At 41.7% G+C, this 23001-nt stretch overlaps 1 protein-coding gene across 9 annotated transcripts in view; it reads right to left on the bottom strand.

Moving 5' to 3' along the window:
• Window positions 1–3135: 3135 nt before the first annotated feature.
• Window positions 3136–23001, bottom strand: part of DOCK7 (dedicator of cytokinesis 7) — a 155845-nt gene continuing 135979 nt past the window's right edge. For 5 of the 9 annotated variants that reach the window (XM_034780462.1, XM_034780464.1, XM_034780466.1 and 2 more), the window contains 7 exons: window positions 13973–14098; window positions 12484–12573; window positions 11483–11719; window positions 10016–10159; window positions 8016–8122; window positions 5864–6031; window positions 3136–4018 (listed from right to left, as the gene is read on the bottom strand). In XM_034780462.1, the coding sequence (XP_034636353.1) occupies window positions 3976–4018; window positions 5864–6031; window positions 8016–8122; window positions 10016–10159; window positions 11483–11719; window positions 12484–12573; window positions 13973–14098 (915 nt within the window). In that variant the 3' untranslated portion in view covers window positions 3136–3975. Of the gene's footprint in view, window positions 4019–5863; window positions 6032–8015; window positions 8123–10015; window positions 10160–11482; window positions 11720–12483; window positions 12574–13972; window positions 14108–21504; window positions 21555–23001 lie in introns of those variants that run through there. The other 4 variants (XM_034780463.1, XM_034780465.1, XM_034780469.1 and 1 more) reach the window with 2 other exon arrangements.

Below are 23001 nucleotides of genomic sequence, written 5' to 3'. Positions count from 1 at the left end.
ATATAACTAACATAACTATTTACAACTAAGAAAAGGGAACCACTACGTAGGCTCTTGCGAATGCAAGAGACTGAGCTGCTCCAATGATGGTCACTGGTGGTAAGAAGGAACTGAGCAGGTGGCAGTCAGCAGGGACCTATATACACCGCCATGAAGATGCTCGACGGGTACCGCTAGGGGAAGAACCGTCTGACGATTGTGCACGCGGCGCGCACACACACCTATTGGAATGCACATGAGCAATCACTCGAAGAAGAATAAATGCTATTCTGTTCTTACTGGTGTTAGCTAGATATCAACAATGAGTTCATGAGAATTGTACCTATGTATCTGAGGGCAGCATTGAGCTTAATGAAACACACGCAGCCTGTTATGGCAAACTAACCTTTAAGTGAATGTTTGTTCTCTATGTAGAAACATCATTGCAGGTACCAGCCAGAACTCAATCCAGTAGCTCTGGGCAGAAAAGGAGGTATTTGTTCACAGATTAAAGGAGTTACAGGCAATTGGAGTGGGAGGATTAAAACAAAGAATCTATACTATTTTCTATCCTGTAACCCCCTATGGCCTGGCATTTTACAAAGCTGAGGAAAAAGCACAGTATATATTTTACATCACACATAATCCTACAGATTAAAACTTCAAAAGGTACGATCACTGACAACGGTTGAGCGGAGGAGGGAGTCCATCAATCAATTAGGAAAGACAAGGACTAGAACTCAACCCTTACAGTTCAAACATATGAAATATCCTGCATTCTTTGAAGTACAATGAAGTCCTTTCCTGATTAAATCTAGGCTGAAAACCATCTTCCTTTCGAACACTTCATTATGACTATAGTGGAAGATGTCATAGGCATATTTTCCCGTCTGCTCTTAAAAGTGTGATACATACATCATAGGATCAGTAATTTATATCTGTTGTCATGACAGTGGGTGACATGGAAACTTTATAGAAAAAAAATCATGTCCGGAACATTCTCCATAGAGAAATATAGTATGCCCTCATTTCCAGCACATATTTAAAATTATCCTTGTGTAAGGAATTAAAACTATAAGCTGGCCTATGAGTCACAAAAGAAAGGGTGATAAAGCTTTACTGAAACTTCCGCAAAACTAAACTATCCTTCAAGGTGGGGAGGGCTGCTGCAAAACCAGGTCCCTAGTACGATTTAAACATAGCTCAGTTGTGCAGGGCAAATAGGATAAAAATATATTAATAAATATGCTTCAGCCTTGGAGTGATGTAGGTCTGTAGTGTTACTGAGGAGCACATTTAAAGGTGGCTTGGTAAATATACTTATGCTAATATAAGCTCTTTATTATTTGAATAAGTCTATAATGATTCTTTTTCCAAAAGAGAGAGAAATCTGGCTCTGCATGCCTCTTGATGCCTTCTTTCTCCACAGTAGGTATCAACAGAAAGTGACTAAATTATTTGGTCTAAAACAAGAATTGTCCAATCTGAGTATAGTCCTACCCTGCAAAACTGGCACAATCAAAAAGCCCTAAATATAAAACATCCTACCACACAATCCTACCACACCTAGTGTAGGGCTTGCTCAATTTCAGCCTGCAAATGAAAATACCTTTTTCAAAATTTTGGCCCATAAAGGGATCAGAGCCCTGAAAGATTGTTTCCTTAATATAAGTCCTTCAATCAATTGCAGCCACAACAGGATATTGAAACAATTTTACATGGAACAAAGATGACAGTATAACCAATGCTAGATCCAGCTCTCTTCCATAATTACATGCAACAGCTGTAGAGAAACATCTTCATTTATAAACAATCAAGCATTTTACACAATCCTACTGAATACTGACTGAATGAAAAATATCTTCTGGTACAAGTTTGGAACTAAGAATGGGAACAGATGTATCAGATGCTTACTTGCCTAAAGCCATTTCTACCATTCCTGAAATGTCAATTTACAATAGTTGAACAAATGCAGTCTTAAATTACTCAGACTATTGTTTCTCTGCAACTGAAAACAAATAGGTCAGAATTACTATTTAACTTTACAAAATGATGGGATAAGCTCTCCAGATTTACATTGACTTGGGCTCCTGGTCTTATACCCGTTGTAGTCAGTGGGAGTCTTTCCATGGATTACAGTGGGTTTAAGGTTTAAGGTTTAAGATTTAAGAATGGACATCGTTCCTTCAGATGTGAACGTATAACAGAACATTGTATGTAATGAGTTAATTATATTGGGGCTATTAACCTTTCCTTCTTGATTTTAAATATCCCTTCAATGTGGGGGAGCTACAGCGACCTTTATATTTAAGTTGCTTATCATTTTCTGTTATAAAAGGTTCTTGCAACCTTTCTGCTACAAAAGTTCTTGAACTTCCATTTTTTGCTGCAGGCCTCTGAAATTGGCGTGGAGAAAACCCCTTCGGCTAGAGAAATGCATTTTCTTTGGCCACCAAATTCCATTCAGATCTAGCTGAGATATAAACTGTTAAAAATAATTACTTCTGTATAACTTGTGTTCTTCAGGACAATTTTGGCTACCAAAGTAATCTTCTAAAGAGAAGAGAAATGCTGTTCAATTTTTACCTTAAGAAAAAAAAAAAAAAAAAAAAAAAAAAATATTAAAAAAAAAAAAAAAAAAAACAATGAAAAAAAAATTTTTAATCATGTCTCCTTCTTTTAAAAAAAAAGATATAAAAAAAAAAAAGCATTGCAAAGTACATACAATAAAACTATGTCAAAAGAAAGTTATTTAGATTTCAAAATCCAGCACTCAAAAATTAGGAGACAGGATTTATAGTTGCACAAGCAACCTTAATGTGCCCCCTTGTGCATATGCAGTATGATTTAGTTACACTATCATATACCATTATTTTTAGAGGACCCCTCTCTCAGTGCATAGGTTGGAAATGTAAAGAGTCAGAATTAAGGTTGCAAGGCAACCATAAATCTGGGGTTTCCTAACTTTCAAGAGCTTGACTTAGCAACTTAAAGAACTTTCTTTAAAATGTAGTTTTCTTGTATGTAATAAAATGTAAACTGTAACTTCTACTAAGCACCAGTGCAATTATATATGTATATTTTATTTTAATTTATTTAAATGTGTATGTCGTTTTCTTCCAAGATGTGTTTTTATATAAAATTATAATAAAAAGATGACAATAAAAAGTAGCTTTACCTCAAGCACACTGCAAGGCTAAACTATACACATGAGGGGACTACTGTGCTGTAACTGGGTTTCCTGGTTTAGTAGAAATTACAGTGTAAACAAGACTGTAGCAATACATCTACTTTACCAGTACAGAAGAAACAGGTTAGAGTAAGTGGTAACACATTCCTATGTACAACAAAAGTCATTATCTTAGGAGCATATGTAAAGTTTTTTTCCTTGCAGCAGTCCCCTTCAAAGATACAAAAACAAGTTAGAGATGATATGGTCACTCATTTAAGAATTGTTGTCTTAAGACTTACCTTTCTTTCTAGCTTTCTCCTCAAGGGTGATGAGCTCTGAAGTCCAACACGTAGTGAATTAAAATGTAAACATTCACATATTTAATAGTACCATTGAAATAACCAGCACTACATTAAAAACTGTTCAAAAATGCATTTGCAAATGCTCCTAATATAAATTAAATATATGAACTAAAAAGGAAATATATTTAACATTAGGTAATGCTATAAATAATGGTAAATGCATTTAGTGTACCTTTGAGTCATAAAAATGCCTTAAAAACAGGTAAGTTTACAGCATATCACCAGTACTTTGCATACCACTGCCATGATTTTTTTTAAACATCAATAAGTCTACATTGGACAATTCAGAATAATTTTTGGCCACTTAACACTTCAATGTAAGTAAGTAAAATGGGTGTATGTATGGTGTCCAGGATGAAGTCCAAGTTTTATTTCTCAATAAAACTTCTTTGATTCCCAACGTTGATAACATGGCTTGCTCTTTTCAATACCTTAAAATTAAGTGCATTTTGGAAAACTTGTTTAGATGTCCATTTTGCGAAGGCTCATTCTGCTGAAGGAGTCTCTGAGGGGGGGAAAAGAAAAAAACAAGACGATAAGCTCATATTTCCCATTGTGAATTAAAAAGTCCATGCTCTCCATTAAGATGAACAGTGCTTTTCTGTACATGATTTCTATGTTTGCTCACTGCAAAAACTGACTTGAATTTTTAAAATTAGTTTGCTAATTTGGGTTTGCATTTTGAGAACATTGGTGTGATTGTGTTTTATTGACATGAATATTCACAGATGATGAAATTCAGAGGGACAGCACAAGGCCTGGGCACCTCTTAAATCCTATGGGAAATTTCACTCACAAAACATTTCTAAACTTCATGTGAGAAAACCAAATCTGAAATTCATATGCATGAGTAGTTGTGGCAGAAGGCCTCGTGAGATCATCCAGCCAGGGAACAGAACAGAAACCAAACTATGCGACTTACCTGACCAATCAACAACAAACTAAAAATAGCTCAAATAAGGAATACTCAGAGAATAGTTCATGAGCCAGCCACAGAGTTGAGAACAAGAAAAATTTTGAGTATTGATGAAACTGGAGGAAATTGCCATCAATTAGTAGAAAAATACACTAAATCTGTCAGTTATTCATTGTGGATTTTTTGCTGAATTCTAGTTGGACAGAGTTCTTCTCTGTTTGTTTTTCCTGTTGCTCTCCACTGCTGAACAACGGCTACCCAAACGGGAAACTTTAGGATGAGGGCTATATTCTTTTGAAGCAGTTGCATGTAGCAAGAGTTGTTCTGAAGACCACACACAAACAAAACAGTAATAATGTTCATACAATGAAAGGAACTGTAGCTCGCTTGCTACTTGCATTTAATAGGTTAGGCTTCTTCTCCTATGCTTCAGTGATGTATATTTAAAAAACAGACTGGTTGGCCATTAGGACATATAAAGTATAAGTCTTTAGCACAGTTTTGTGCTATTTCACCCTAACTTGCTACTGGATCATTGCACGAATTATAATGTCACTAGTATCCTCCCGGTCCTAAGAGCCATAGAAGACATACGAATGGCAATTAGGGATAAAGAGAAGGCTAATTTCAGGAATTGCCAAGCCTGCTACTTCTTCAATAAGCAAGGAATATGTAACAGGAGACACTTAATCACTATCTTGTTCTCAGGATTGTAGATTGAGGGCTATCATTTGTAAGGGCTTGTAGTAGTTTTGGGTGGGTGCTTTTAACCCTAAATCCATTGCAGGAACAGCATGCAAATTCCACTTGCTCCATCATAATATGTGCACTTGTTAAAATCAACTCTCATAACACTAATAGCGTAAATGGCTCCTGACCTGGCTGATAAAATAATTAATGATTTTATGTTAAAACCCATTGCAGAGGAATGGAAATGGTTAGTCTGCTTCGGAAAGGTCTCCCAACATGGACAACATTCACTGGCTTTCTAACGTGAAGCTCTACAATCCATACTGTGCCTCTGCTAGGATACTCACCCCAGGGGTTCCTTAGCTACCACGCAAGGGATCATTGGGCTTCACTCCCCACAATTTTAGGTACAGAACTGACTGGACTTGGAGGAGGAGTGGTCTTGAACCTGTTATGAGGAAGGAGCATCCTAATGGAATGGGGAGAAAGGGGCCATACCAGAAAAATCTGCAAAGGCAAACTGGCCAACCAATGCATCCTGCAGTGCAAGACATATGGGGAAGTGGATGGACCCACCTGCATTTCCTCTTCAAAGATCTATGGTAAGGAAAGTTGTTTTAAACACTCCCAGGGGAGTCTCCTGTTCCCATTCCTATGTCCTCTTTATGCCATATCATTCCAGCTGAGTTTTTGTTTTTAAATATTACCCGAGCTAGGTTGAAATAGAGTAAAATTAACATCCACCTGTGGCAAGCGACAGGCAAAACTGCCTTGTATAACTGCGGGATCTTTCTATTTATCAAGGGCTGGAGCGCTTCCTTGAGCCGGTGATAGTTCCTTTCAAGCTCCCGCTGATATTCCTTTTGGTCTGGACCTATCAGGCTTTTGTTTTTGCGTAACGCATCTTCACACCTAGAAAACAAAATTTTGTAAAACTCTGGCAGACAAAGGGGACCTGCTTGCTAGATGCTTGTGTCAGGACTGAGATCCCCACTTTGAACTTTAGGGTACAAATGTAGGGGCCTGCGTGAAAAACTTCTAAGCTTAATTACCAGCTTAGCTCTGGTTCGGCTGCCACCATTTTCAATGGATTCCCTCCCTGGGAAACCTTGAAAAACCTTCACCAAATCCCTGGTGAAAACAAATCCAACCCCTTGGATTTAAAACAAGGGGAAATTAACCATTCCCCTCCTTCCTCCCACCAACTCCTGGTGAATCAGTTCCAACCCCCCTTGGGATCTACAACAGGGAGAAATTAACCATTCCCCCTCCTTCCTCCCACCAACTCCTGGTGAGTCAGGATCCACCCCTTGGATCTTGAACAAGGAAAAATCAATCAGGTTCTTAAAAAGAAGGCTTTTAATTAAAGAAAAAGGTAAAAATCATCTCTGTAAAATCAGTATGGAAATTAACCTTACAGGGTAATCAAACTTAAAGAGCTCAGAGGACTCCCCTCTAGTCTCAGGTTCAAAGTACAGCAAACAAAGATAAACACTCTAGTAAAAGGTACATTTACAAGTTGAGAAAACAAAGGAAAACTAACACGCCTTGCCTGGCTATTTACTTACAAGTTTGAAATAGGAGAGACTTGTTTAGAAAGATGTGGAGAACCTGGATTGATGTCTGGTCCCTCTCAGTCCCTGAGAACGAACACCGTCCCAAAACAAAGAACACAAACAAAAGCCTTCCCCCCCCAAGATTTGAAAGTATCTTGTCCCCTTATTGGTCCTTTAGGTCAGATGCCAGCCAGGTTACCTGAGCTTCTTAACCCTTTACAGGGAAAAGGATTTTGGAGTCTCTGGCCAGGAGGGATTTATAGTACTGTACACAGGACAGCTATTACCCTTCCCTTTATAGTTATGACAGCTTGTTAATTTATTAGTATGAGAGCATTTAATATTCTCCTGGCTTGACACTTAATATCCTCTATCTTGTCTTTTGGGTAATAAGGACTCAGCTTATCTGGTTGGTTTCCTTGGGGAGAGGATAGTGAGTCATATTTCTAATTTCCATTTTATTCATAGAGTTGTGATTCATTTTTAAGTTTAATTTGTTCTCCTATAACATTTCTCCTCTGTGAGGAGGAATGGAAAGCTTATCTCCACAGCCATTTTCAGTCCAAGGGGGTTTAAAGATGGATGTTTTCACTGCCAGCCCTAGGAAAAGATGATCAAGCAGCAGACTATTAAATGTTCACTGTGAACTCTAGTATTTTGAACGATGCAAATTAAACAACGTGTCTAGATAGGAATTGATAATATCAATGCCACTTTATTTCATAATGAATAACCAGGCTGCTTCTGGATCTACTAGCGCAGAAGAGGAGGGCAATATTGTAATTTCAGTTATTTTCACCAATTGTTTAAATGCTCATGAGATTTAGTGCCGGATTGAGACTGCAATTCTCTTTGCCAACAAGGAAGGAAAAATAGAGCAGCAGCACACGTCCTCAGAGAACTCTGCCAACATGTTTCAAACCCACTTGGAGAGGGTAATTCAGTGTCTTTGCCAAATCAAGTTTGCCTTTTCTGTTGACACTATCAATAAAGATGTTCATTAGTGCCAATTACGGTAGTGGGGTTTTTGAGATGAGGACACCTGTCCATAAGGAACTCTGCCGAGACCCCCACTTCATTTCACACACACACCCATACCTAATGACTTGGGCCACTTGACAGTACTTCTCAGAGACAGATGGCACCAAGCAAACAGAAAACACATTTTTTGAACAGACTTGTTCCTCGAACAGAGCAAATGGTGATTACTGAATCTTTTGCTACATTACAAGTGTATTCTTTGAACAGGCACTGGACACCCCCTTATATTAGTATATCAATTTCTGTTTAATGCACTGAAAATAAATGTTCTTGGAAGGCGTTTGAAGCCAATACTCTACCTTTTTGTGAAGTCTTTGAAACAGAGCCGTAGTTTGTTATGGTGTCTGAAGAGCTTTGGATCATTGGGTATTTCAGACAAGAAAACCTGTGCAACTTCTAATGGTCCCTTTAGGAGTAGAAGAGAAAACAGTAAGTTTCTCTGCACTCCTGTCGTATCCATTGGAGAAATTTCTTACATATAGAAACTTTCATAAAATGCAACATTCCCTTAGAGGGTATTTCTTGGTGAATTGTGTCTTCTAAGTCCAGAGTAAATCACCAACTATCATGACAAGTGAAAGTGTCTGTTATTCTCAAGATAATCTTTAAAGCATGGGTCTGCTTTTGGAAAGTGACTGTAAAATACATGAGATTCCACATTTATTCTTTCTCAATGGCTTCTAAATCAAATGTGCTCAGTTGTCAAGTAAACAGATATTTAACACTGAAAACTGAACCAGTACAGTAGTTGTTTGCCAGCCCTGCAAAATGAACGTAGGGTCTGAAATTCAAGTTATAATTTTTCTGGCTTTCTTATAATTTTTTCTGCAGGCAAAAATCTTCCCTCATCTTTTACCTGTGCAATTGTATTACTTTCAAGTCCATTGATATTGCAGAAACCAAAATACAATCCAGCTCACTCACTCTTAGCTTTGGTAGCTCTGCAGGGCTAACCAGAGTGAGAAGTAGCAATACTTATTTTTATCAAAAAAGCAAGCAGATATGATTCCGAATACCAACAAGCAGCAGGTCAGCTGACTAAGATGGGCCAGTTTCACTTAGTCACTGTACTGATCAGAACCACACTTTCAACGATTGCCGCTCAAATCATAAAATTGCTGATAATAACTAGTCAAGAATCAACAGAAAAATTAATCTTGCATCTGTGGTTTGGGCTGTAATCTTACTGCAGAGGAAAGGACATTCACCAAATCCATCATTCAGAGTGAGGTACTGTAAACTATTATTTACCACCTCACAGAAACATACAAAAAGCTGGAGTTCCAGCGGCATCATTCAATTATATTTGCCATTACCTAGAGCAGTGTTTCCCAAACTTGGGATGCCGCTTGTGTAGGGAAAACCCCTGGTGGGCTGGGTCGGTTTGTTTACCTGCCGCGTCTGCAGGTCCAGCCGATCGCAGCTCCCACTAGCCGCGGTTCGCCGCTCCAGGCCAATGGGGGCTGCTGGAAGCGGCGCAGGCCCAGGGACATACTGGCCGCCAGGGGCTTTCCCTACACAAGCGGTGTCCCAAGTTCGGGAAACACTGACCTTGAGCATTTGGACAGGAGAAAAATTTCTCTGGCAGCAATTATATTAGAAGTGCCCCCATTCTATGGTATGCTTGGTTTTAATTCAGGGCACTGAAACTATTTTCCACTCAGAGTTGACTTTCTGTTGCTGAGGTACTTTACTGCTGTGTTCCCTCAACAACAGAGAGAGTAAAATCTCTTTATAACCTCTCTGGATTTTCACTTCTCCCCTGCTAGACTATCCCTAATGCCAAAGGTGTCCAGCCTTTGCAACACAAAGGGCTACAGTGGCAATTTGCCTGGATCACAATGCTGCATCTGATTTGTAGGTGACAACAATTTTAAAAACAAAACAATAATTACTATTTACAGAGAACGAACAATATGCTTAGCTCTGTGCAAAACACAAAGGAAGGTACCAAACCATCACAATAGCCACTTTCACGCAGGTTTTCCTTGATAGATGAAGATAAATTGTATGTTGTTTGCATTCCCCAGCAATAAAAACCTGCAGTTGATCTGCTCTGTCCACTTCCTGCAGAGACCAAGCTTCTGGTTGCTTGATATTTTCATTGGTACTTTAATTGTGCTATTAGCTGTGAAGTATGTTTCTAAAGTGACTTTGCACATTTTTAAAATTAAATGAAAAAAATCTAGACAAAAGCAGTTTTCACTGACACAACTTTAAGCCTCCATCAAGCTTGAACATCCATCTGAGTGATCTGCAATATCCGAGCATGTTTAAAGCACGATAAAGTGATTCTCACCTGATTTACCGTTGTACCTACTGAACCTTGCAGCACCATTTGGAGCATCTTTGGGTCTGCTGGATCTTGATGAGTTGCAAAAGCCAATTCCTGTGTTTTTTTCTGCATGTCCTCTATGGCAACTTCGATGGGTGTCAAAATTATCTACAGAGGCAAATATTAGCCAGAAATATGTGGACTGTATTTTTTTTTTATTATGGCCAAGATTTTCGAAAAGAGGCACCTAAAACTAGGCTCCCAGGGTGGGATTCTCAAAAAGCACCTATGTGACTTGCGAGCCTAAATCCCATTAGAAGTTAATAGGACTGGTGTTCTGAAGTCACTTTGGTGCTTTTGAAGATCCCACCTCTGAGCCTTCATTTAGGGTCCTAAATAAGTGACCCGGATTTTCAGAAGTGCTTTTGCAGCTGGGTGCTTAGAGCTTTTAAAAATTAGGTCCCTTGTGCCTGTTGCACCCCATTGTGTTCGATCAACCCACATGCAAAAAGTTGCAGGATTACAGCCTTATTCAGGTACCTAAATATGCATTTAGGACCCTGGCTGTAGGTTCCTGTAGTGGAAAATCTTGGCTTAAATTATGTTAGGGACAATTCTTTCTATTAATGGCAGGCTTCTGAAGTAAGTGAGGGAGGGACCCAGTGTAACTGCTGAGGTGGAGCACATGTTCCTCGAGCAAAAAGGCAGAGACATAACTCGTGCTACTACATGGCAGACTCAGAGCTTGTCTACATGCACAGACTTGTACACATTCAACTTCAGGGGTGATTTTAAACCAGTTCAAACGGCTATGTGGACACACTTATTTTGGTTTAATTTAAACTGATTAGGAACAGGTTTAAGCTAAAGCAAAATAAACTAAAATAAGGAGTGTTCCACCTAGGAGTTTCCACTGGTTTAAGTTTGTGTATAGACATGGTCTCAGATAGACTAAGGTCCAGTACTGAAATGCTCACATGGAACAGACACTGCTGAGTCTGGCCTCTTCAGCGGAATGATGTAACCACAGCTGTTAAACTTGTAGGAACTGGCTTTGTCGTTTGGGATGACACCACAAAGTCTCTGGCTTTGAAGGTCAGTCCCTCCTTCTTTATTTGATTCAATACATGCAGCAGTGCTTTCTGGAGCATGCAAATGCCCATAACACAGATAAACCGCTAGTGAGAATGAGTGAATTTGACATCCAATGGGCTAAAGTTTCATTCTTTATCCCCTGCAAATTGTTCCAGTAAGAACCTCTTTGTAATGTTTTAATAAAGCAAATAACTAAGGATTGCCCATCTTTGTCTGTAGCAGCCTGGTCTGCTTTACAGAGCTCACTATGCACGAGTCTCAGCAATGCAAGAGAGGCTGATAAGCTTATTTCAACACAGCTTATTAGACTTTTTGTTGTGGCACTACAAGGCACTCCCCTCCCCCGCCACTCGCCACTGTTCGGGATTCATAATAGACCCAATGCACAGGTCTCACCTCTTCTTTGTGACTGACATTTATTCTGGTTTTAATGTAAGGAAAAGCATGGGAGGTTGTCAAGATTGTCTTCCGCTTGAACTGTTCATGCAGCTCCCCATGAGCACGTCCGTCCAGGGTGAAGGGCGTGCAGTACATGAAACGCCGCAGGTTGTAGTTTTTGTCAAAATAGGTTATCCTGTCCTTCATCTCGTATGTGTCGAAGTAGGGCTCCACATAGGTTATCTGAATGTAGGCCTGGAATAGGGAAAACAAGTTTTCAGATAACGAAACACAATGCAGAGGGAAGCCAGAGTGCAAGGAGATAAATTCTGCTTCCTTCCATTTAGCTGCACAATAACCAGCTTCACCTTTAAGAAACAGGACTATTTTTCACTCTCCTCTCTTTGGGGTACCTCCTGTAGACTTAACTCACTTTTTACTCTGTCCTTACTCAAACAAAGCTCCCATTGGCTTCTGTGAGAACTGGGCATGCTCAGCAGCTTTTGGGGAGGGGGAAAAGCAGCCCCATCCCCCCATGTGTGAGTCTCCTTCTTGTCTGTGCTCATCTGCAGCACTATTCCCCACTTCCCTATGGCACCTCCAGGATCCTGGAGGAAGGAGTGGGCAAGCCAGGTGCTCGAAGATGGGGGCAATGAATATTACACCACTCCTTGCACACAGCAGAGATGATGAGGAACCGATAATGCAGCATGAAGCTGTATTATCTTTTTCACTGAGCTCTCTTTGCAGTGGGGATTTCAGAAGGCCCTGACTTCCCACCGATCTCCCCAGGATCCACAGGGCCAAGGGGCATGTCCTGCAGTCTATTCTGCATTCTTCTGTGGGAACAGTGGTGTGGGTGGAATCTCCACATGGGGATCCTCACGGGTTTGCCACCTGTCAGCCCTCTCCAAGGAATTTTATTGCAGAAGAGGCAGTATCCAGCCCAGGATTTTTCCCTTTGTGCTTTAAGTACTTAGAAATGGCTTAAACTTGACAGTTGTACTTTGCATTCTTACCTTGTTAGGATCTAGTTTGCATTTGTCTACAGGGTTAGAGTCCTTAATCACTTCAACCACATCTTCACCAAATCGCTCGCCGTAAAATCCCTGAAATGGAGAACACTGCATTGAAAGACACCTATTTCTGTAATCACAGCAAGGGGTTGGAGAGATCAGGCCAAATTCAGCACAGGTGCAACTCCAATTGCCTTCAATGCAAACTGTGCCCGGGCTGAGTTTGATCTGCTGAACTTGGAGAATTAATCAGTTCGGTTCTAGGGGTTACAGCTCTAAATCCTTCCAATCTCATATGCTGACAAGTCATCTGGCCTCCTTGTGAATCTGTCACAAGGCTGAACATTGGGCACAACACAGGATCTTTTTGAAAAGCAGATGGTGCAATAGAATTGGGATTGGCTGGTTTGAATAAATTAGATGTTGGGTGGGGGAATCTGAATATCCAGATTCTAACCTCAATTACACAATTTTGAATTTGGAGCAGCTCCATTAATTTCAATTGAGTTACATCATCAGGGTAACTGAGATCAGAGTCTGGCCCTATACTTGCCTCCATTTGATCAGGGAAGGTACACCGATAAGTGAAATAAACTTTACAGGCTACATTTTCCAGTGATTTTAGGTGCCTCATTTTTTTGGGCACTCAACCTGAAACACCTAAAAGGGGCCTGATTTTTTGGGAGGGAGGTAGGGAAGGGAGGCTCATCTCTTTCTGAAAACCCGTTTACATCTGTCTACAAACTGCTCTGATTCAATCTTCAAAAGCATTGCCTGAGGATACGGAAGAAATCCTAACAAGCCAAACTAATATCTCCTTTATGCAGTCTCACTAAGGGGAAAAAGATAAACACCACCTAGTTTTGGTGGAGCAATGAAACAGAAGGGCTGCACGGGGCAGTCAGGTGAGATCCTGGAATGAAATATTAAGAGAAAGGGGAAAATGTTAATGCAGAAAAAGGACAAATTTTAGAAGGATCGAGAGGAATGACTGCAATAACCGTATTAGCAAGGGCCAGCTGCACTGACAAGGATGAATAGACAGTATAATACACCACGAACATGGAAGTGATGTATCAAGTCTTGGCCTCTAGCTACAGGATTGAATAAGTCAAATTATTATTTCTGAGGGGAAATGCAGGGAGGCCAAGCGGGCCCCTCTCAGTAGAGCGTGGGGTCAGTGATTGGAGGGAGATGTGATGGGGGTGTGGCATGCTAGAATCGTTCTTAGCAGCTGAATCACTGAGCAGAGCTCTGGGAGGGATGGGGTAACTTAGAGCAGTTTATGTTATGCAGGAGGTTGTTTTGGTCCCTGTAGCAGCCCAGAATCACGCTCCAAGAGGCACTGCACAAAATCTCACCCACTGCCTTTGCCTAGTGATTGTTGTTTCAGCCACTACCTACGTTTCATGATAACAATCCAGCTTTTAAGGCTTGAGCAGCTCAATTGTAATTTACAGAGGGAATTTCAGGTCTGCCACAACAATCTTACCTCTAGTCTATGGGAAATTTCGGCTAGCTTTGTTATCGCGGGCTCCTTGTACACAAATTCTTGTTCATCCAAGTCTCCAAATTTAGTCCCGTAAAAACCGACCCGGAAGTATGTACCAAACATCCGCTTTCCATCCTACGTTTGGAGACACAAAAGGCACTTCAGTATAAAGACTCATTCACATATGTTGTAAACTTGAGTGTTTGCAAAAAATTTGCTCCTGACTTTGAACTGCCATTTGCTTTGGGAGGTGGGTGGGTGGAGGGGATAGAGGTACTTGGGCTAATCAACACTGAAATTCAAGTTACAGAAAACACCACACTGAAGATAAACTCAAAACTAATACACCTCTACCCCGACATAACACGAATTCTGATATAACGCGGTAAAGCAGTGCTCCGGGGGGGGGGGGGCGGCTGCGCACTCTGGCGGATCAAAGCAAGTACGATATAACACGGTTTCACCTAAAACGCAGTAAGATTTTTCGGCTCCCGAGGACAGCCTTGTATCGAGGTAGAGGTGTATCAAATCAAAGTTATTGGAGATAATTAATAGTCTGATCCTGCAATGAGTTTCCTCCTGGGAGGACCCCTATTGATTTAGGAGTGCTGCCATCCCTCAGGCAGAACTCACTGCAAGATCCTGAGCTCCACTGAATTCAGTGAAGCTGTGTAGACGTACATCAGCTGATTAGCTGGCCCTAGGTTTAAGGGAAATCAAGCTACAGTCCTTATCCTGCAATTTGTAGTGAACAAGCAAGCAGACTGCTACATGTCTACACAGCCCCATTAAAGTCTAAGCAGCTCCAAGTCAGAGCCATCTGTTCATGCACAACTAACTGCAGGATCAGGGCCTAAGTCAGATCCCCTTATACTGTGATTTAAAAATAATCCAAAATTTAAAAGGTGTTTTATTTATTTTTTAAACATTGTGTTGACAGAAGCACTTTAATTCTCTTAGGGTAAACTATAGGGCCGAAGTCACTCCGAGTGGAAGCAGTGGCAATTCCAATGGCTTCCAGGCACTTGCTCCCATTTAAGCCAATGGTGAATTTGGCCCACAGAATGTCATAGCCACGACAATTAAAGTGAAACACACAGGTTTTTGTCAGAAAAGTCACATTTTAAAAAAGTGAGACTGAAAGATCGGAAGAAACATATTTAAAAAAAAAAATCACACCTCTGATTTTGTTAAGGATCAAAACAACTCATCACGCTGCATGCAGAAACTAGACGTGCTTTTTAGAACATGTTCACCTTTACTCTCATGGGAAAGTGTGCGGCAGAACAGAATGCATTCTCTCTCTCAATCTGAGTGTTTGGGTGTCATTTCAATGACTATATTTCTTTGTAATGAAAATACATAATTGTTTGAGAGCCACATTATCCCCTCTGCCTTGGTGGGTGGAGAGAATAAAAAGCAGGCAATCTAAAAGGGGTGGAAATGCCATTCGCACAGCATCACCCCCCACGAGCCCAACCGAACGCCCTTGGGACCTGTGGCTGCTGAGCCCTCCAGTGCAAGGAGCTGCAGCACCTGGAATGCTCCGGTCCCTACGCTCATAGCAGGAAGTGGTTTTATTGGTCCCTTGTGCAGCAGAGGTGCCTTTTCCCTGGACAGGGCAGCCAGCTGGGCTGCCTGCATACTTAGCTCTCTGCATCTGGTGTACAGCAGAGAGCTCCCAGAGAGCAGGAGCTTGGTCTAGGTCCATGTTCCCCTAGGCCACAGGAACAGGAGTTTTCCCTACTCCCCTAGATTACCAGAACAGAGGAGAAAGGAAGAGCTGGAAGATGGCACAGCAGATGTTGAGGTGCCCCTGGCTGAAAAAAATAAAGCCTCTGGTTTGTTTTTGATGGGTCACACGCTGGCCTTGTTACAGGGAAGTTAATAGAGAAAAACATTCAGGCCCCACTTCAGCAAAGGACAGGGTGTAATTTTAAGCCATTGAGGAATCACACTGGGCCCGACTTCACACATGGGCTTAAATGCTCCGCTGGATTATTGTATTTTAATCAAAGTATTGGATGCTACATTTGGGGACTAGCGACCATGACTGCCTCCATATCTCTCAGCTACCCCTTATTTCAGACCCATACCTCCTCCCATCCCACTCAGTCTTGGTGTCCTTTACTCTAAACTTATCAGACTGACTCATGAAACCCAGGCAATGGACAATGTTATCTATGCTAAAGAAAACGCCGCCTCCTCGTTTCCAGCTCACCGTGCTATTTGTTTTCTTCTTTCCATCCTCTGAATAGCAATGCTTGCAGTACAAAGCACCTTTCACCAGAGGATCTCAAAGCGCTTGACAACAAATTATTAGTTCCATTATGCAGCTGGGGAACTGAAACACAGAGCTAGTCAGTGTCTCCCCCAATGTTACACGGAGCCTGATCCTGTACTACCTACATGTCAATGGGAATTTTGCCATTGACTGAGGAGCACAGGATCAGGCCCACAGCGAGTATGGAACACCCTTCAGGTCTCAATTCCTAGTGCTCTTCCCTATTCACTAGACCATGCTGCCTTCCTTTTTGGGTCTTTGTCCCATGCTACAGGCCTGATCCTGCTCTCATGGAAATAAGTGGGATTTTTGCTATGGATTTGCACTGGTAGGATTGGGTCATGTATCTCTTCTATTTGGGCCTAGGCAGGTTGAGAGGCAAGTCCTGCATCCTTTAGCCTTAAAGGTACAAAGCAATAGTCCAAATACGTTTTTAAAAGTTCCTACAAGTCTCCACCGATGGCAATACTACTGAGCACCTCCTGAAAGTCGCTGGGCACCCAGTGTAACAAACTGAGCTCAGTGGGAGTGGAGGACACTTCCCACCTTCCAAGAAGTGCTCAGTACTGTGCAGAATTGGTCCCTGTGGTTCTGATCGTCTCAGATGCTGAGCACTTCCGATGAGGTGCACAGAGCCCTTCGCTCCAACTGCACTCAGTTCCCCACAAATTCATCTCGAAAACTAGCTGGATTCAGCGTCAGAATGAAGGGGTTTGGGCCTGATACAAAGGGATATTGGCTTCACCAGTGTGATATATTATTTAAAAAAACATATACTACTACCAAAGCAATGGTTGCTTACAAGAAAATGTGAAAGTCTTTTCAGGATGCATTTCTATGCACCCAACTCGCAACAGGAAAAAATCAAAACCCACAGATTTTTCAAAATTCAAGGCTCAACCACCTGCATGCTATTCCCTCTGAGAGGCTGTCCCAATAGGAAAGGAGACAAAAATAGCTTTAAGCCGCTTCTGTGATCTCCTGATCTTGGGGCTGTACAGTCCCTGGCACAAGTTGGAGCAGCCTTCAGGCGGCTCTATTGTGTGTAAATTCCCAACAGCCTCCTGGATCATAGCAAGGGATCAGACGGATTTAGGGGTATCCTGGCCATACCCCTATTCCCCAAACCATGCCGCTTCCCTATACCAACCAAGGATTCCCCTAAGATAGAGCCTTAATCTCGGGGGGGAAATGGTGGCTAATGATTTCAATGGCATGAAGCACTATGCCAGGTAATAAGTGCTTGCAGGATCGGGCCCTTAGATTGTAAATTCTTGGGGCATGGACATTGTCATAGATACTTTGTTAAGCACTAGGCACATTTATGTTGCTATGCAAATATCCACAAGTAGGAAAAGAAAACGTTGGCTGTTCATCATTGCAAAATACTGAGGCTTTATTGGGGAAATTTACTAAACTCACATAAAACCAGCGTGATCAGGTTGTGTGTGCACATGTCCAGGTACATACATATGTACAGGGCAGTGACGGCAAAGGCAAAATCCATCTCCCCAATCTGAAGCCAGGGTGGGGGCTTACTACAGCCTCACACCGCATGCCAACATCCTTCACCATTATAAAGTCCATTTACAGTGGCTTTTTGTGACAATGAACAGTATTTTAAGCCAGAAACCAAGTCACTTAAGCTGAATCTCTGACTCCTGAAAATGGTCCAAGCGAGACGATGTGAACAGCAGGTACGATCCCTGCTGTGTCGGTATGGCTGGCAGTGCTGGTTAGTGCATTAGCCTTTCACCTCTGGAGTCCTGGGCTGCAGCTCCCTATTAGTCCAAATCAAAAAACTGCCTTGCGACATGGCGCATTCCAGCCCAAGCGGCATCTGTGTTAAAGACTCAGGACCTGAACAGCAGGGATGTTACAGGTCAGAACTGAGGCGCGTGGGCGGAGCTTTCATGGCACCTTGCTGCAGTATGTGAGATTTTCACTCCTGGGCTTCAGGGGCTTTGGTTTACACAAGCCACTCTGCTGCACTGGGGGATTGTGTTCCAACAAAGACAGTCCCATAGTTCAGTAGCGTGCTTCAAAAAGGAGTGAGCCTGTGTCAGTGTGGGCCCTAAGCAGGAATATCCCCCCTTGCCTCCCCAACACATACTAATAATTAAGAGGGGAGGCCCCTTGAGCTGCTCGGGGACCTAAGCAATTGCTTAGTCTGCTTATGCTTAGTGCCGGCTCTGGATTGCACCCATCTACACAGGCAAAACAATCATTTTCAGACACTAGTTTGTGCTAAAAAGATCCTCTGGTGGGGGTGGTCTGCCTATGTGGACATACTGTTTTTCCCCCTTCCATAAGCGCCCACTTCAGGCACAAGCTACACCATTAAAATGTCTTAAAATGAGTGAGCGTTTCAGTAACATTTAGCTCTTGGACAGCTGGGGCAGGATTTCTTTAAGGGTTAAATAACACGGTAGGAGTGGGTATGGCACAAGCTCTGGATCCATGTACGTGAACCCTGTAGCCGAGCTGCCCAACATGCTAAAGGAACAACTTCATCCTCCTTTAGCACCATAAAAAAGCATGTTTCCCTGATAAAAAACAATGAAACATCTCCTGAAAGCCTCCTTTCGTCTCCTGTCCTCTCAGCTTTAACCGTTTGTGATCTCCAATGTGCTGCCGTATGTTGCATGCACTTTAAAGCCATTTTTAGTGTTGGGAGGTCAGCCTTGCTAAGTGGGCACAAGATCACTGACAAACAAAGGAAACAGAGAAAAGGAGAAGGAAACATTTTAATGTGTATTTGGGTTTTCAAAGGTGCATAAGGAAGTTAGGTGCCCAAATCTCACTGAATTTCAGCCTTAATGTCTGTGTCCCTGTTCTCATCAATGAAATGCACGGCTGCCAAGCTTTGTGCAGTTCTGTGTATGACATGACATGCAAATTATTTGAAAATATGCAAATCAGTTCATTAAATGTGCATATTTGCAAATACCTTGTATATGATTATAAAACTTTGGCTTACGGTCAATACACCACTACCCCAAGCACTGTTGGGGTGCTGACAGGTGTCTGGGGAATAGGTGGGTGCTATCTAGGTGGAGGTGGCTGGGAGAAGCTTTGGGGTAGTTAAGGGAAGCTGGGTTTGGTGGGAAGGCTGAATAGCTTGAGGTAGAAGCTGGGGGCAGCTATGTTTGTGGGGTGGCTTTTGAGGGAGGGACATTGTGGAAAGATGAGGGCAGCTGGCTGGCGTAGAAGTTGGAATCTGCCAGGGGTGGGCTGGTTGGTTGCCAGGTTTGGGGGAGATCTGGGACCAGTACTGAATCCCCTTCCCCTCAGTGCCACTTGCTACTTCCTACCACCATCACCGCTGCCTGGATGCTCTTTCCCTGGTCAGATCCAGTAGGAGGTGCAGCGACAGGGAGCCGGCCTGGCTGCTGGCTGACTAAAAACACTCATGAACAACTAATTACCCCCAGTGCAGCCACAAGTGAGTATCTGCATGTGCAAACCAGACAGCTGGGTGCACACACACACACCCATCTGAATGGGCAAATGCTTAGGTGCTATTTTTATCCTTCATATATTTTTAGTAACAGTGAACCTCCTGGAATTGGGAAAAGCCCAGTTTCCAGCCTGGCTGGGAAATACCTCAGGGCTTTTGCTTGTGTTAAGCCAGTGTCTGCTCAAGTTACTAGAACTAGGAGCCAAGTGAGCCAGTCAGGCAAGGGTTGATTGCGGAGTCAGAGGCAGTTACATGCAAATTTGGGATTAATCAATTCAAATCATTCTAGCCTTTGCCTAATGGCATTAAAGAAACAGGTCAGCCACCTAGGACAAAGTAGGAAACTGGACACAAAGGGGAGGTAGTTGTTCTTTGAATTCCACTGTCTAGTGTGAGAAAGGTGGCTCTCCAAAGGTGTTTGTTGACTGGGCAAGACTGAAGGACAACGTCTGTCTAGGGCCTACTCAAATGTACCTCAGTAGCACCAGAAGTGAAACAAAGAATTGAATTCCACGGCTAGTCTGCTGGCAATGGGCTAGATCAGCATTTCTCAAACTGGGGTCCGCGGACCAACTCCTCCCTCTTCCTCCCTCTACTCCTCCCCTTCTCTCTCAGCGCCTCCTGCATGCTGGGGAACAGCTGTTCAGCGGCATGCAGGAGGCGCTGGCAAGGAGCGGGGATGGGGCGCACTCGGGGGAAGGGACCAAAAGAAGTGGGGAAGAGGAGGGGTAGGGATGGAGTGGTGACAGGAATAGGTGGGGTGGGGTGGGGTCTGGGGCTGAGCGGGGCACTAGGGGGTCCGTGAAAAAATTTAAATCAAAATGAGAGTCCGTGGGTTGCTAAAGTTTGAGAACTGCTGGGCTAGATGATAACATAACATAATTTAAGGGTCTTGTGTAATGAGCATGTGATGACTCTAACTTTGCTAGGATTTTCCCATAGAAATTAATCAATTCCAAGGGCCCTGTACACATAGAACTGAAAACAAAACAAGTAATTTAAAAATATTACATTGTTTCTGAAGAGAGCTAAAAATGCAATTATGAGGGAGAAATTATTAACAAAGCATTTTCTCGCCTATTATTTCAAGAAAAATAATAGGTCTTTGGGAGGAGACGAGAATGAAGGTGAACACTGAGTAGCCATTACAGAACTGGCAGAGCAGATAACAGCCACCATGATTTATGAAGGGTTCATGATTGTTATTATGCATGGTAAATACCTTTCAAAATCACTGGAAATAAAGGTTTAAAGTTATCTCTTGCACACACACCAAAAGCTTTGCCAACTAGATTTACCTTATCAAAGGGCTGAGAAATTAGACACAGCGGGGGCCATCTATTGACAACAGGGTAGCCTGGGTATAAATGCAGGCAGAACTGGCCCAAAATAGGTATGAGCAAAAATAACTCCTTCATACATGTTAGAGAGGGAGTTGATAACCCCAAATCTCTCTGTTATGGTGTTTTACATTTTCTTGCTGATTTTAATCCAACGTACAAAGTCTTTAGACAGTCTTGCCAACTCTTAAAGTTCTTTCAGTGTTTGGTGGTTTTCTTAAAACCATCAAAGCACCAGCTCTTGGAGTCTTGTGATTCGGTAAGCATCTCCACTGGCTTTGTTTTTAAACCCACATGGTTGCAGTGAAAAGCATGAACAGGTGAATCGTAACAGCTCAAAAACCAGAAGGTGAATAAAAATATTAAAAAACTCATGATTTTTAAGCAACATCTCATGAATGTTTTGAGACCTGACTCCTGAACACTTGAGTTGGCAATGCTGCTTTACCTGGATCTTTTAGTTGGCATTGCTCTTTGGTAAAATGAAATTATTGAGGTCTCCACAGAGTAAAAAAGAAAAAAGAAAAAATCCACAAAGTAGGAACTTACCACAACAGACAATAGTAAAAGTGGGGAGTAGGGTCAGCAACCAGGGCGATAGAGGAGAAAACAGAAAGTATTTTAATTAGGGAAATTCCAAAAAACAAATAAGCAGCAATTGGCAGCAAATAAATAAATTAAAAAAAAAAAAAAAAAAGAGGTGCGCATCAATTAAAATATTTTAAAAAATAAGGAAAAAGAAAAACATGCAACAAACGTGAAGGCTACGAAGCAAAAAGCTCAGCAAAAGGTGGCAACGAAAGTGCACAGCAGTAGACGAGAACATAAACCATGGGTGTGTTTTACCATGCAATAAAACAAGACTGAATGATGTTAAAATCATAACCAATGACAAGGGGATACTTCAGGGGTCGATTTAGCATCATGAAGATTGATCAAAATAGATGCTCACAGGCTTTCATTACTTATTGGATATTGAGCACACATAACTTACATTCTATGATACAAACATTGGATTGCTGGGTCACCTCATCTGCTAGGACTTGTCACAGTAAAAAGCAAGCGATTTACAAGGCAAGTTCTTTACATCAGAAATTACAAGTAAACTATTGAACTTTAATTCTTGACAAGCCAGAATTAGACATGAAGTTTATACATCTCTGGCCAAAACTCTAGGTGTAATAGAGAATATGTAGGACCTCTTATGTAGGCTTCAACTCAGAAATGCGTGTGTTTACGTGCTTTCCTGAATTGGGGTCTTAAAGTACTGAACGATCTTGATAGTAAGAGTGGACCAGATTGAGTTGCTTGATTTAAAGTAAAGCAGAAGCAAATATCAGTGCTTGAAAAGCTCTTTTGGGAACTGAGGAAAATAATCTAGGAGTGTATTTACAAAATGTTAAAAAAAATCTTCTTAGACCATCAAAGTTGATGTATAAGAGCAAAAATGAAAACACAAGCAACTGACCTATGAACTGATTCATCAAAATCACAGTGAACTGGTCTGTGTGAGAGATCTAGTGGACACCGTTTATTTTTAATCCAAATGAGTGTCTCTCGTGGTGGATGTTGTAGAAATGCAAGCAGAGGGCCTCTGCTAAAACTAAAGCAGCAGAACAAAATCTCTGGTGTTAAAAGAATTGAGCTATTTTATTCCCACCCAAAAATCTGCATTAAAAAAAAGTATTCAGCATTTGTTAATTACCAAGATTAAGTGGCTCTAGTATGAGCGAATGTCTGCTTAACGATTACAGGTTTCACTTTTGACACCTTTGAGCATAAGCACTTAAATCGACCCCTGTGGGTGGGGTGAAAATATGGTATGAAGAGATGATATTCTGTGACAATGCTGATGAGAAGAATTATAAACAAAATATAAAAACAAACTAGTGATGATACAGTGGCTCATTCACCAAAGAACCTCATTAGTGGAACACATTGGCAT

The sequence above is a fragment of the Trachemys scripta genome, chromosome 8 (assembly GCF_013100865.1).
Source record: "Trachemys scripta elegans isolate TJP31775 chromosome 8, CAS_Tse_1.0, whole genome shotgun sequence".
In the NCBI taxonomy this organism is placed as follows: domain Eukaryota; kingdom Metazoa; phylum Chordata; order Testudines; family Emydidae; genus Trachemys; species Trachemys scripta.
The sequence above is the reverse complement of the archived record's forward strand: the minus strand, read 5'-3'. Positions and strand labels throughout refer to the sequence as shown.